The sequence below is a fragment of the Serpula lacrymans genome (genome assembly GCF_000218685.1).
Source record: "Serpula lacrymans var. lacrymans S7.9 unplaced genomic scaffold SERLAscaffold_13, whole genome shotgun sequence".
Taxonomy (NCBI): Eukaryota; Fungi; Basidiomycota; class Agaricomycetes; order Boletales; family Serpulaceae; genus Serpula; species Serpula lacrymans.
The window spans coordinates 531,168-544,320 of NW_006763302.1; the positions used below are offsets into that span (position 1 = coordinate 531,168).

The 13,153-nt window shown below is 39.3% G+C and overlaps 2 protein-coding genes across 2 annotated transcripts; both read right to left on the reverse strand.

Moving 5' to 3' along the window:
• Nucleotides 1–3,259: 3,259 nt before the first annotated feature.
• Nucleotides 3,260–3,481, reverse strand: SERLADRAFT_340034 (uncharacterized protein; the record flags this gene model as incomplete). The annotated part of the gene is made up of 1 exon (XM_007322510.1): nucleotides 3,260–3,481. A coding segment is annotated over one exon (222 nt), but the record flags the coding sequence as incomplete, so codon positions are not given.
• Nucleotides 3,482–6,213: 2,732 nt separating this feature from the next.
• On the reverse strand, nucleotides 6,214–7,356 carry SERLADRAFT_373390 (uncharacterized protein; the record flags this gene model as incomplete). The annotated part of the gene is made up of 6 exons (XM_007322511.1): nucleotides 6,214–6,295; nucleotides 6,347–6,437; nucleotides 6,471–6,552; nucleotides 6,580–6,746; nucleotides 6,831–6,905; nucleotides 7,308–7,356. The coding sequence occupies 6 exons, from the start codon at nucleotides 7,354–7,356 to the stop codon at nucleotides 6,214–6,216; spliced, it is 546 nt and encodes a 181-aa protein (XP_007322573.1).
• Nucleotides 7,357–13,153: the final 5,797 nt, after the last annotated feature.

The window sequence follows — 13,153 nt, forward strand, 5'->3', positions numbered from 1 at the left end:
TGCCAGGGATTAGCTGGTATTGGATCCAGCATAAGTTTACTGGTTAGCGGTTGATGGGAGTTCTTTACTATGGCACAGGAAAGACAGGATTTTATATATTCCTGTACATTTTTTACCATGCCAGGCCACATATAATTTCTGGAGATCAACTCCATGGTTTATTGTCACATAGGGTGCCCAGCCAATGGTGCGTTATAATGTCTATCTATTGCCTTGATCCATGCAAACTCAGGCACATAGACTTTATCTTTATAATAAAAGATCCCGTTTGTTTATTTATAATTTTCATTGCTGTCAAAGTACACCTTCCCTTCTGATGGGATATCTTTCTTAAAGGCTTCTAGAAGATCAGAATTCTGCCCAATTCAAACATTGGCAACCCTGGATTGATCTCAGTATTACAATCAAGGCTTCAACATGATTGTAATTTGACTCTCATGGGTATTCCCGCCATTGGTTCCTGCCTTCTATTGTTCCCAGGGATTATAGATAGAAGATTCTTCCCTACAACTGAGGATTGTTGTCTGGGTCAAAGATATAGCTGCTCAGATTACAGGGCTGAGCACTCCCTTTATGATGGTAGCAAGGAAATCTAGAGTAGATTCAACTTGTCCTATCCTACTGTTATACAGGGGTTTTAAACATATACTAAGTAGGTAGTGAGTCCAAGCTCCTCCCCAAGCTGGGTTTATAAGTAGGAGCCAATAGTGTATAGACCTCCAGAGTCAAGAGCAAGGGGTTGTAGTCCAAAAGGAGTATCCTAGGGGAAATAGTAAACATAGATCAAGAGCATATGACCATAATATAACTATAAGAAGTATCCTTGGAAGAACCATATGTCATGGGGGTATGGGGCTAATACTGTGTTGTCCAAGAAGAAAAGAGGAAAGATAAGATAATAGTATAAGGGTTGAAAGAGATAAGAGATAAGATGAGAAGATATAATGTTGGAAAATATGACAGTGGTAGGTGATAACCACTAGATAAGGAAATGCAGTTTAACAAATAGAAAGGAAAACGTTGAAGGAAATGAGAGGTTATGGGAATTTGTAACAATCAGGGTAACACCTTTGTTGCCATCTTCAATGCTGTTGGCATGATACTCTTTTCTAGATAAAGTATCTGCCTTTCCCATAGAAGCCCCAGGTCTATGAACTGATTGATAATTAAACCTAGACAAGTATACCAGGCCTGTCTTTGGTTCAAGTCCTGGGCTGTCATAAAATACTCCAGATTTTTATGGTCAGTCCAGATTTTAAATTGGTGCCTAGCAGCTTTCAAGTAGTGCCGCCAGTGCTCTAAAGCTTGAATGATGGCCAGCATATCTCTATCATAGATTTGATAGTTGCACTCTGTAGGCAGCAAACTATACAATAAATAGGCACAAGGCCTCCAAAGATTGTCAGGGCATTTGATTGACAAAACAGCCCCAGTAGCAAAATCAGAAGAGTCAGATTCTAGCCGAAACTCTTTTTTTAATTCTGGAAATGCTAATATGGGTGCTGCTGTAGATTTCTATTTAAGCTTATCAACAATTCTTGTTCTTTAGCGCCCCAATGCCAGACAATGTCCTTTTTTGTGAGATTGTTTAACGGTCTCATTATTTTTGCAAAATTTTTAACAAATCTTCATTAAAAACCAAGGAAGGCCCTAACTCCTTTGATGCAAGTAGGTTCTGGCTATTCCAAAATAGCTCAAACTTTCTCAGAATCCATCCTGGTTCCATTTTAACCTATTATCTGTGAGGCAACAATAAACTATAACAAAAACAATACCCGTCTCCAACTGCACTTGCAGGGAGTAAGAGTAGACTCAGGGGTTTCTGATAAGGAATAAAGCGGATAATTCAAGTAATAGAAAGCTAAGGACTATACATGAATAGGTAAGGCTTTATATAGCTAACCGTCTATCCCTCAGACCGAAAGAGGAATAAAAGGAAAGTGGTCTGAGGGGAAAATCAACCAATAAGAAAAAGGGACAACTATCATACAACTTTGAAGATTAATCAGCAGGTGAGAAAGTGTACTAATAATAAGTGTTGTCATGCATGTCCAGGAACTGTATCAGGTACGATCCTGGCTAAAGTGTCTATTAGTATCTCCAGGCACTGATGGGGCTCGGAACTGGTTGGTGAGATGCTTACCACCAGTCCTTACCCATTGTGCTGGCTGGCTGGGAGCAATACCCAGTCTCTGATCTGCGATACAAAGTGGTAACAATGATTGAGAAAGCCTGTGAGGGCTATGAGAAGCAGGATCGCAAAAGATACCTCTAGCCCTAGAGCTAGAAGTGTAACAGGAAAAGTGTATGAGAACCAAGACATGGAGTGAGAAGATAAGAAAATATTAAATGGTCCTTACATTATCATACAGAGGAAGTCTATTTTCTTCACTTTGAAATCATATATCTTGGGCTTGACAAATAGGTCCTATTCTTGTAAGCATTGAAGGACTTCTTGCACAATCCTGTTGTGCTCAGCCTCATCATCTGACTTTGTAAATATTAATAAACTGTCAATATAAATGATAACACAGTTTTCCATATCCACAAAAATTTTATTCATCATACTGTGGAAGGTTGCTGGTGAATTAGTCAACCCAAAGAACATAACAAGGGGCTCAAAAGACCCTCAGTGGCATGTGAACGCAGCCTTCCAAGGATCTTCTTCTTTGATGTGTATATTATTATACCCCCATCTGAGATCCATCTTTGTTGAAATCTTGGCGCCAACCAATTTATCTATTAGGTGACTGATCAAAGGCAGTGTACACATCAACTGTAAATTCATTTAAGTAACAATAGTCTATAATTATACACTTTTTATTATCTTTTTTAGGGATGAAGAACACCGGGATGTTATAGGGCTCTTAGAAGGTCTGATGCAACCCTTCCTTAGCTATTTGTCTATATTACTAGCAACCTCATCTCTTTCTGGAGCAGAGAGAGGAATCATGTATTCCTTTTGCGGTTTAAAAGTGTCCTTCAAATCTATAGCATGGTCCCAAGGCTTGGCCTCTGGGGAGCATTCTGATTTGTGTTTTAAAAAGACTTTCCAGAAGACATAGTACTCTGGAGGTACCAGCCTCTTAATCTCTTCTTTGGGTTTTACCTTGTCATCATCATTGTCAACCTTATCTAGAGATCTGAGTTTGGCATAAATATGACCAGCATTTATCCTTTCCTCTGTCTTAGTTTGACGGACATGACTTGGCTTACCCAAATCATTACACTCCTGAGGGTAAAGTGACAATGTGGCAACCCCTATCTGCCAGTCTATCTCAGGATTGTGTTTAAATAGCCAGGCATAGCCTAAGATTAAATCAATCTTCCCTAGTTGGGTAACTTTGGTGGTGACTTGTTCTCTGTGTCCTTGGTACTCAACAACAAAAGAATATTTGTATATGATGTAGCAACCTGCATTAAGTGTACCATTAGTATTATAGACAAGAATAGACATATCTAAATTTTCAAGGGGGTGTTCTACTTGCTCCACCTAGACCTGATTTATGAAAATACTATTAGCACCTAAATCAAGTAGTGCACATATTGGGTGTACTGTGCCTTGGGCAAGGTTTTCCACACCAACATTTAAGCAGATTTCCTTTTGAAATAAATATGTGTGCATCAACGCACACATTGAGATTCTAGTGGAAAGTGGCTCCAAAGAAGAAGAAGTATTGAAAGAAAGATAATGTTTTTCTACTTTAAGGTTTTCTATATTTTATTTCTCTTTTTTCCAGAATCAAGCATCCTAGTAGTTGTTTTGCTGGGGCCATGCTCCAAGGGAGATGCTGGTGTAGCAGTAGTATTATAAATATTACAGTTGTATTGTTAATACAAGTATATACTACTGATAACAAATTCAGAAATTTATTTACCAGTTGGGGAGCCACCCCCTTTCCCCTATTGCTTGTGGAATGCCCCGGAGCGGTGTTGATGATAAGAACTGTAGTTAGAAAACCACACACAAAACAAACTAACTAACACACAATCCTCCCAGATTCCACGGAACTTGTTTATGGGCTTTGCCTCCTAGAACAGTGGGTGCTCTGGTTGTTTGTGGGGTGGTATGTATGATGATCCTTCAAAGTAAAACCCAGAGATGTATGGGTTTGGGTTTTGAGGAGGAGGGATAGTTGGAATATAGAAGATAGGGGTTTTATAAGGAGTATAGACAAGCACTACTTTGCTAACTGTAGCACAAGGTAGGTTTGAGAACAACAAGGTGACGAGGTGATGAGGTTCCCAGTGATAGCAGGCTCCTGATGCACAAACTGTAGTGAACTGGAGCCACTGGTCCACCACCTAATTGAAATCCGACGGTTCCATGGCTTTACCAATGGTCTGGTTGTAGTGGACCACCTGGTCAAACAAGGGAGGGAAAGGGGTAGTTCCAATTTGGAACAAGTGAGGCCCAGGCAGCATGTGGTAAGTGTAACTGTAGCAAAGACGATGGGCAGAGAATAGATGTACCCAAGTGAATGGGACAGCAATGTACATTGGTGACACAAGGGGATGAACCTTCTCCAGCTTGAAAACTATCCACCCATGCTCTAACCAGGCAAGACAAGCAAACAATGATTTAATAGTAGAAGATGGCAGATTGACATCATGAAGATGGACCTGTTGCCCTATTTGGACCGGCAGCCAGGGCTTTGCTAATATTGAAAGTGCTAATGTCTTGCTAAATGAACAAGCTAACCTTAATCTCTATCAGGCATTCTGTGAAGTTTTGTGTAGTTTGGTCTGCTAATAATGTGTCTATGATTGAGGAGACCCATTATGCTGATCAAGAAAGCATTAAACAACTATATGGGAACCTTAAGCAGTGTCAATTACTTTCCGATAAAGATGCCAATGCAAAAACACCTCATTTAACCCTTAGGTTATTTGTGTATATGCCAGTGTTCTATGTCTGTGCTGAGAGCTATGGTGTACAAAACCTTCCTAGTGAGTTTTCTGCATATTTTCCCATTATAAACACTGACACATTATTGGTGTCAACTAGGGATTAAATAGAACATTAAGGATACATTTATAGGGAAAGTTATTACCCCCTTGCCCTCCACACCCAAGGATACAGGAAGTCTTGTATTTACCCTTTTCACAGCTGTTTGAGCATTGCCTTTTGGCTTATCATATAGAGAGGTAAAATTCTCAGGTCATACAGAAGTTGGAAGTAATCCTGACCCACTGAAAAGCGCTGCTAATGCCTATGCTCATTATGTTGCAGTCGATTCTATATATAATTTAGTGCTTTTAGATATTCAAGGTACATGGCTTTTGCCTTGTTGTTATTTCTCAGCCACTGATATTCATTAGGTATTATTGCACCTGATCGGAGTATCAATCCTCAGTCACACATGTAAATCCATTATTATTTCTGTTTTTGAAACCAGATTTTCAATATATTGATAGGACTGGCTATGCCTCTAGACATTGGGATCATGGTTTACTTGAAATCAAACAATTTCTGATGTAGCATGTGTGCATTAAAACATGCAAGGCACTTGGTCTTGATACAGAAATTATGACATTTGATAGTGAAGGAGATGTAGTGCCCTCTGAGCAAACAAATGAAAGTGCTGTAAGGCATCCTCTGCAACATGGATTTGATTAGTAGTAATATGGACAAGTATAATACTCTTAACAAATTATCACAATTATGCAATCAGCTTTAGAAATAATTCAGAAATTTCTAATTGTCAGCTATCAACAAAGGTAACATAGCCAAAAAATACAGTTCAAATATTCTGAAAAGAGAGTTCTGTGAAGCCAAGTCCATTAAAAAATCTCTTGAGCTTGAATGCTGTACTTGAGTATTGTAAAATGTATAAGATCTTCACTGCCTATTTCTTCCATCAATCCTTTGATAATAGTATGATCTACTGGTTGTAAACAATTTTCAGCATTATAATCTAGCATATAATATGTTTGGTGAGACACCAGATGGCAGTGACTTGTTTTTATCATGTCAGACTACATGAGTATCAAAGCTGTGCTTTAAGTCGTTGAGTTCTTGCTGGATCAACTTTAGCCACAACCATTGTACTAAATTACTATAAGTAACACTGGATTAATAGTGTTGCACTTTCAGAGTCCAGTGAATGTATACTAATAATCATTATTCATCTCATTGTATATCCCATGACCTGCTTCCCAAAAAACCTTTACATTATCATCCCATTGAATCTGCAATGAGCATCAGCCACGCTAAATTGTAATATTATGGACACTTTTCAGGAATCGGTGAGCAGGAATTTTGTCAGGTGAAAGGTAGGGTGAGAAATACTCTCTGTAAAATAATGATTATCAACAAATTGGTACAGATATAATGTAATCATACGGCAAAGCATTAGTATACTTATACATTTCTGTAGTCTCACTCCCACAATCTATCATATTGTGAAGAGACATACCTATTTTTGGGTTAGCAACTAAGTGAATGAGCTATATAATCATAATCATACCTTTTAATTCATACACAAGAGAAAGGTACAGGTACCCAATAGTAGTCTTCAAGCGGTTGTTGGGTACTACCCAGAGACCAAGCTATTTCCTGCTCCACTGATCATGGACACCCCATATAGGAAACCCAATTAATATGAGTTTGTTGTGTCCATCCGAACTCCACCGGTGATGCAGCCCTAAGTAGACTAATGCTTGCAGACCTATTTTTTTGCCCTTGGGCTTATGCTGAGCAAAATCATCTGGTTCATGTAGTAGCATTTTTTCAGCAACACAATCTCTAGATATTAGTTTTAGTTGTTACTGGCTACATATTACACTATGAAAGTAAAACAGTAAACCATGCCTCATTAATAATTAACCTATTTCAGCAACAATGACTTCACAAATAATACAACGACCACAATGATTAAGAGGATCCTGAACAAGTTTCCGTTCTTGCAAAATTGTTAATGCCTTTGTTGTATTGGTACTGCCAAAAAGTCACTACCTTTATAGCTTTGTCTGAGTTGTGCGCCAGAGTATCAAAACTTTGGTTGTTACAATAATGACTCCTAGGAGAATAATGGTGACTCCATGGAGAACAATGGTGACTCCATGGAGTGGTGGCTATGCTCCATGGAGAACAATAGCTGCTTTAGCAGAGACCAGGTTTATCCGGTGTCATACATAAAAAAGGTTTCATGTATGGACATGGCATTTCACGACATATTGTACCCCACCAAAAGTACCTCATCTTGAAGTACACATTCCAAAGTACTATGTCACAATGTTTTATATTTTGATGATCGCTAGTTCTGGAAATATGAGCCAAACAAGAATCCTTGTATCACACTTACTGTTAGCCAATGGCAGCCACACTGAAATTTGACCACATGGCTTGCACATGGTCAGATTCTGAAAAGGGAAAGTGAATTTCCCATGACATAATCTGCCTTTTTCTCAACAACCACTTCACCAATCACTCCAGTTTTGTGGGGAGTAGGTAATACTTTCACACCCCTATCAGTCTGGATACTTTTGGAGGGCTTCCAAATAAGGAAATTCCCCAAAATTCTTGTTTTACTGTGGAGAAGGCTGAATTGGCATTTGTTTCTTATAAACAGAACACTGTGCCTGACTGAGTCATATCTTGCTCCACATTTTCAAATTACTTTTCTATTCTTAGTCTCAAAAAGACCACTCTAGAATCATTCCCAATAGATGATTCTGGTCTTTTGAATTTCCATTAGATATTTTGGTACTACCATTTGTAATTACCAACTAGGAAGGAGCCCCTATAGCCAAAAGGTACATAAAGAGGCCAATTTTCCACCTTATAAAAAAAAGCTTTTACTTACAAGCAGTCCCCACATAAGTGGACAACCACTCAGAAGTCAACTAGCTTTTACCTAGGAAGCATACAAGAGGTATTGCCCACCCTAGGAAGCTTAGTCATCAAGTCACATCTGTCACAGATAACAGTAGTCCAAGTGTGATTACAGTCTGTGATTGTTTATTATTTGCCACAAGTAGCTCTAGTATTCTATAGTTCATCCTCAAACTTATATCAGCCATCTATTGATCTGGTGTAAGCTCATCTGCAGTCAGTCATTGCAGCATAGTCAAATATTGCTTCACCCTTCTATCAACCATCAGTGTATCATAGTTTGTCCTTTACCAAGTGTAGGGCACTATTATCTTTATCCTATTAGTCTCTCAACAAGCGAGGACTATTATTGTCACACCTAATGTTGGCCATATCTTAAAGCTAGTCACGTAACACTTCAAACTCACATGTACCCTCACACTTCTATTCACATACTACCACTTGTCCTTTATATCACCACGGATATATCTACTATTGTTATATCAGTCTTCCAGAGCATGAGGACTATTAACATACTCACAATAAAAGGGATAATTAACTTCCACCCCACTAATGAACTAGGTTATTACCCACTGTCCAGCTTAGGTTGTAAACTTCTGGTAACCCTAGGATAAAGAAGCTTTGGTAGCTATCCCATGCTACAATTGACGTACCAGTACCTATTTACGCTTCACTTTTTGTACTTTTACTTTACTTTTTCCAAGTCACATGACCAGTCATGTGATCATTTACTTTACTTTACATTTTCGGACTTTTCATAGTCACATGACCAGTCATGTGACACAACACCTGACCAGTGTCTAGACTCATCATGTGACCGGTCACATACTAGACATCGGACTTTAAACTTTATTTACAACTGTACAGTACCTCATGTATTTTAGTATATATACTGGAGCAATACATGGGGAGGGACTCAGCGAGTCCTCCTGTTGTATCCTCACAACTAACTTGTTGAAGCCTAAAGGGTAACCACTCCCTCATCATCCTCTCTATAGCTTGTCTGAGTTGTGCGCCAGAGTAACAAACTCTTGGTCGTTACATCCCATATCAAACACTTTATCAACAAGACATTGGTTTTGTCACAAGCTGGCTGTCATGCTACATATAAGTATGTATATGTAATCTACTCCAAAAGCGGTCACTGCCAAAGTCCAAGAACTGTTGGAGTATATATATGAGAAATCTTTCTACTTTCAAACACCACCACCCCCTCCTCACGCTGCTGCCACTGCCACCTCATCACCACTATCACCACCCCTCTTTCTCTCCTCCTCTTCCTCCTCCTCCTCCTCCACATCCACACTACTTGAGGGGGGACCCAGGCGACACTGTCAATGCATTGTCTAGGCCCTCCTTTGAGTGTCTGCCTCCTGCATCACCCCTATCCCCATGTGCTTGCCATATATGGCAAGTGCATGGGGCATTCATCAGGAAACCCTGAATGTGCTTAGAGCTCCTTAATAGTTTCTTATCCGTAAAATAAGCCAGAATAAGGCATCACTTGTCCAAGACAAATTCAGTAGGTCCCTCTTCTTGTTGCCATCATAATCGTGTAATCAAGACATCTAAGTGAAAACAAGCCTGGGATCAGATTCAAATGCAAAAAAAATGACACAATGTGTTTGAGACAGAAGGCTTTCAGATAGAAAGCTCTAAGACAGGCATAATGATTTAAATTTGGCATTAGACGTCTATGATCTGCATCTACATGTTAATTTCTTCAGAATCTTCATCATCCATTCCATAAATCTTGGCATACTTTTGTGCCTTGGCATGAATATCTTACAGTGTAATTGGAGCAAGTGCCTGGATAGATAAATAATACTTGCAGGTTTGAGTGCCCCAGTTTGTATCAGAAAACTTGACATGTGAAAGCAATGCTTTGCCGGTAGACTTGTTTACAACCAGGGTTGGTTTGCTCATTACTTTAGTGGATAAAAAACTGGCCTTCCTCTTTTTTGCAGGCTTCAAATACATCTCAGACTTACTATCCCTCCCTCTAGTGAGATCTCCTTCTGTGCCATGATTTTCCATACAAAGTATACGTGGGTACTCCTTTTCCAGAGATATTACAAATCTGAACACAATCCAGCCTGCCGGACATAGTAGCCCAAGTAGTCATAACTGTGTGAATATTGGGAGGGACATGAGTAAAATACTACTATGAGGGTAGGTCATATACCACAGCCACAGACATTGCCAATGCACTGCACAGTGGATATTTGGTGGTTTCAATTGATCTTGTATTTGCATTCTCAGCCCATAATTTTTTGATATCTATTGCACCAGTGGTAAATTCCAGGTTATGCCTGCAAGATAAAAGGGGAACAGAATGCTCTATCATGTTGCTTTTATAAAATAGATATAATTAATATATAGGATAGTAAGTTAAATAACTTACCAATTGTTTTTTGCCAATCTCTGCATATATAAAGCCTAGGCAATCCTTCATCTTGTTGGCAAAGTTCTGGCAATCTTTACTTGTGCTGAATTTGTGCTGAGTCACAAAGAGGTGGTTAACCATTGCATGCACCTACTCCCCAAAAAACTGGAGTGATTGGTGAAGTGGTTGTTGAGAAAAAGGCAGATTATGTCATGGGAAATTCACTTTCCCTTTTCAGAATCTGACCATGTGCAAGCCATGTGGTCAAATTTCAGTGTGGCTGCCATTGGCTGACAGTAAGTGTGATACAAGGATTCTTGTTTGGCTCATATTTCCAGAACTAGCGATCATCAAAATATAAAACATTGTGACATAGTACTTTGGAATGTGTACTTCAAGATGAGGTACTTTTGGTGGGGTACAATATGTCGTGAAATGCTATGTCCATACATGAAACCTTTTTTATGTATGACACCGGATAAACCTGGTCTCTGCTAAAGCAGCTATTGTTCTCCATGGAGCATAGCCACCACTCCATGGAGTCACCATTGTTCTCCATGGAGTCACCATTGTTCTCCTAGGAGTCACAAGGTCCAGCCCATGGCTCTGCCACTGGTGCGATGTTTTTGTGATATCATAAATAATAATAATAATAATACCACTGTTAAGTGATCAAAATGTTAAGTAACTTATGCTGTCTGTAATGTATGTTAAGTCTTTGAATCCTATGATGCATGTTTGACTTGCAGTTCTGTTGTTGAATGTTCTTATAAGCCTGCCCTAAACTTGTGCACAGTATACTGAATTCAAGCAGATAGTTCATTGAACTTTTACAAACATCAACATATATTATAACGTAAAAAGTCTATGGTATTACACTGATAAATTGATGAGAAATTAAAAAAGAGACTACTAAAATGGTAAAGGATGAAAATATAATCTGATAACAAAAACATTCTCAGTAAAAAGGGTGAGAATTGGGGAAAAATCTACTTGCCAGTGATAGATAAAGCCAGTCAGAATTTTGGGATACACCACATTGATGGTACATCTGTCATTTGAACCATGTGGAAATAGCACTTTCATTGTCTCTCCTGAAGTGCAGCGAGACAATGCAACATAACATTGCCCATGTGAAAACACTGAAACATGTAAATCCAGCCCAACTTGTGTCACTGATTGACCTTGAGACTTATTGATGGTCATGGCGAAGGCAGCACAAACAGGGAATTGACGACATGATAGCTTGATGGGTAATTTTTCTGATGAAGGTTCCAATGTGAGGCGTGGAATAAAAGCTATCTTTCCTGCATGTTTTCCTCCCAAGACATGACACTTCAATACTCTTCTCTTCATCTCTATCAAAATCATGCGTGTTCCATTACAGAGTCTATTTAGGGGATCAATATCACGGAGGAGCATAAGCGAAAGGCCATATACTTGCAAGGAGTTCAAGAATTCCACAGAATGATATTCATTATCATTTTTTTGTGGAGAGGATGGTGCAGTGGAGGAAATAATGGTCATCTTTGTCTCCATTTGCAATTCCAGGATAGGTAGTGTTGACTAATGAGTCTATGGTGTTTTCTGGCATAAGCATGTTGGCGGGAAGCTCAATAGTTCTATCTCCTGCAATTCCACGACCACCACCAACATCCAGGAGCCAGCTAGCAAAGGCTTCACTTTGTGGAGTACGGTCCAGGCGTATGTTCTGTGTGAGATAGCAGACATGGATATTTGTCCACAATGGTGACTTTCTAAGAGAGGCAGAAGTAATGTGTTGCCTTGACCCTTGGAACAACAGGTGTTGTTTGGTGGAAGTCCCCTCCAAAGACCACTATAATGCCTCCAAATGGAAGCTGATTATCCAAAATGCCCCACAATGTACAATCCAATGCTTCAATCCCATAACAGTGTTGCATTGGTGCTTCATCCCAGACTATAACTCCAGTATGTCTAAAAACCTCATGGAGGTCAGAGTTTTTTGGAATCCTGCATGTGGATGTTTCATGTACAGGAATAGGGATTCCAAAGTGTGAATGAGCTGTGCAGCCACCCTCCAAGAGCAGGGATTCAATCTCAGAGGATGCTACACATAGAGTAACATTATGATTATCTCTTGCTCAAGCAGCAGCGGCAATTATATTACAGAGATATGTTTTTCTCTTACCTTCAGCACTGTGAATAAAGCAAGTTATTCCCCAATTATGATAGATTGACTGTATGATGGTATCAAAAGCATTCCACTACTCTTGACTGAGCTACTCCACACTATCTTTTGAGTAATAATAATACAGTTAAGTGAACAAATTTTATTTAGTCAGAAGTCAGTGAACTTGTGCTGTCTGTCCTTATAAATGTGAGAATTTTCAATGTGGCTGCAACTTTCACTGCACTCGTTACTACTCACTACCTGCTTTGCTGCTAACCGAAAACCACACGAGCAAAACTAAGTGAAAAAATGTGCTCCCACATGTGCTGCACGCAACTTTTGGGACCACCGTCTCCTTCGTTATAGATTATTGTAACAACCAAAGTTTTGATACTCTGGAGCACAACTCAGAAAAAGCTATAAAGGTAGTGAGGGAAGTGGTTACCCTTAGGACAGGACCGAGTTAGTTGTGGGTAAACAACAGGAGGACTCACTGAGGAGTTTCCTTGATCTATTGGGGTATATATATTACTACAGGTTTGTTTGTACATATGTACTGTATAGTTGATGGAGGCAGTGGCTGATGATGTCATAGGGCACAGCCCATGTGACCAGCTCCACTGCATGAGATACTTGTATCTAATAATAAGAAAAAGGCAGTGCAGCATGAGAAGTGGAGTTTAAACCATACTGGAAAGTGCCACATGGCACAGGGTGTGAAAACTATAGTAAAAGGTTAAAGAGGAGAATGAAAATCAAAGGTCCAAAAATGTGTTAT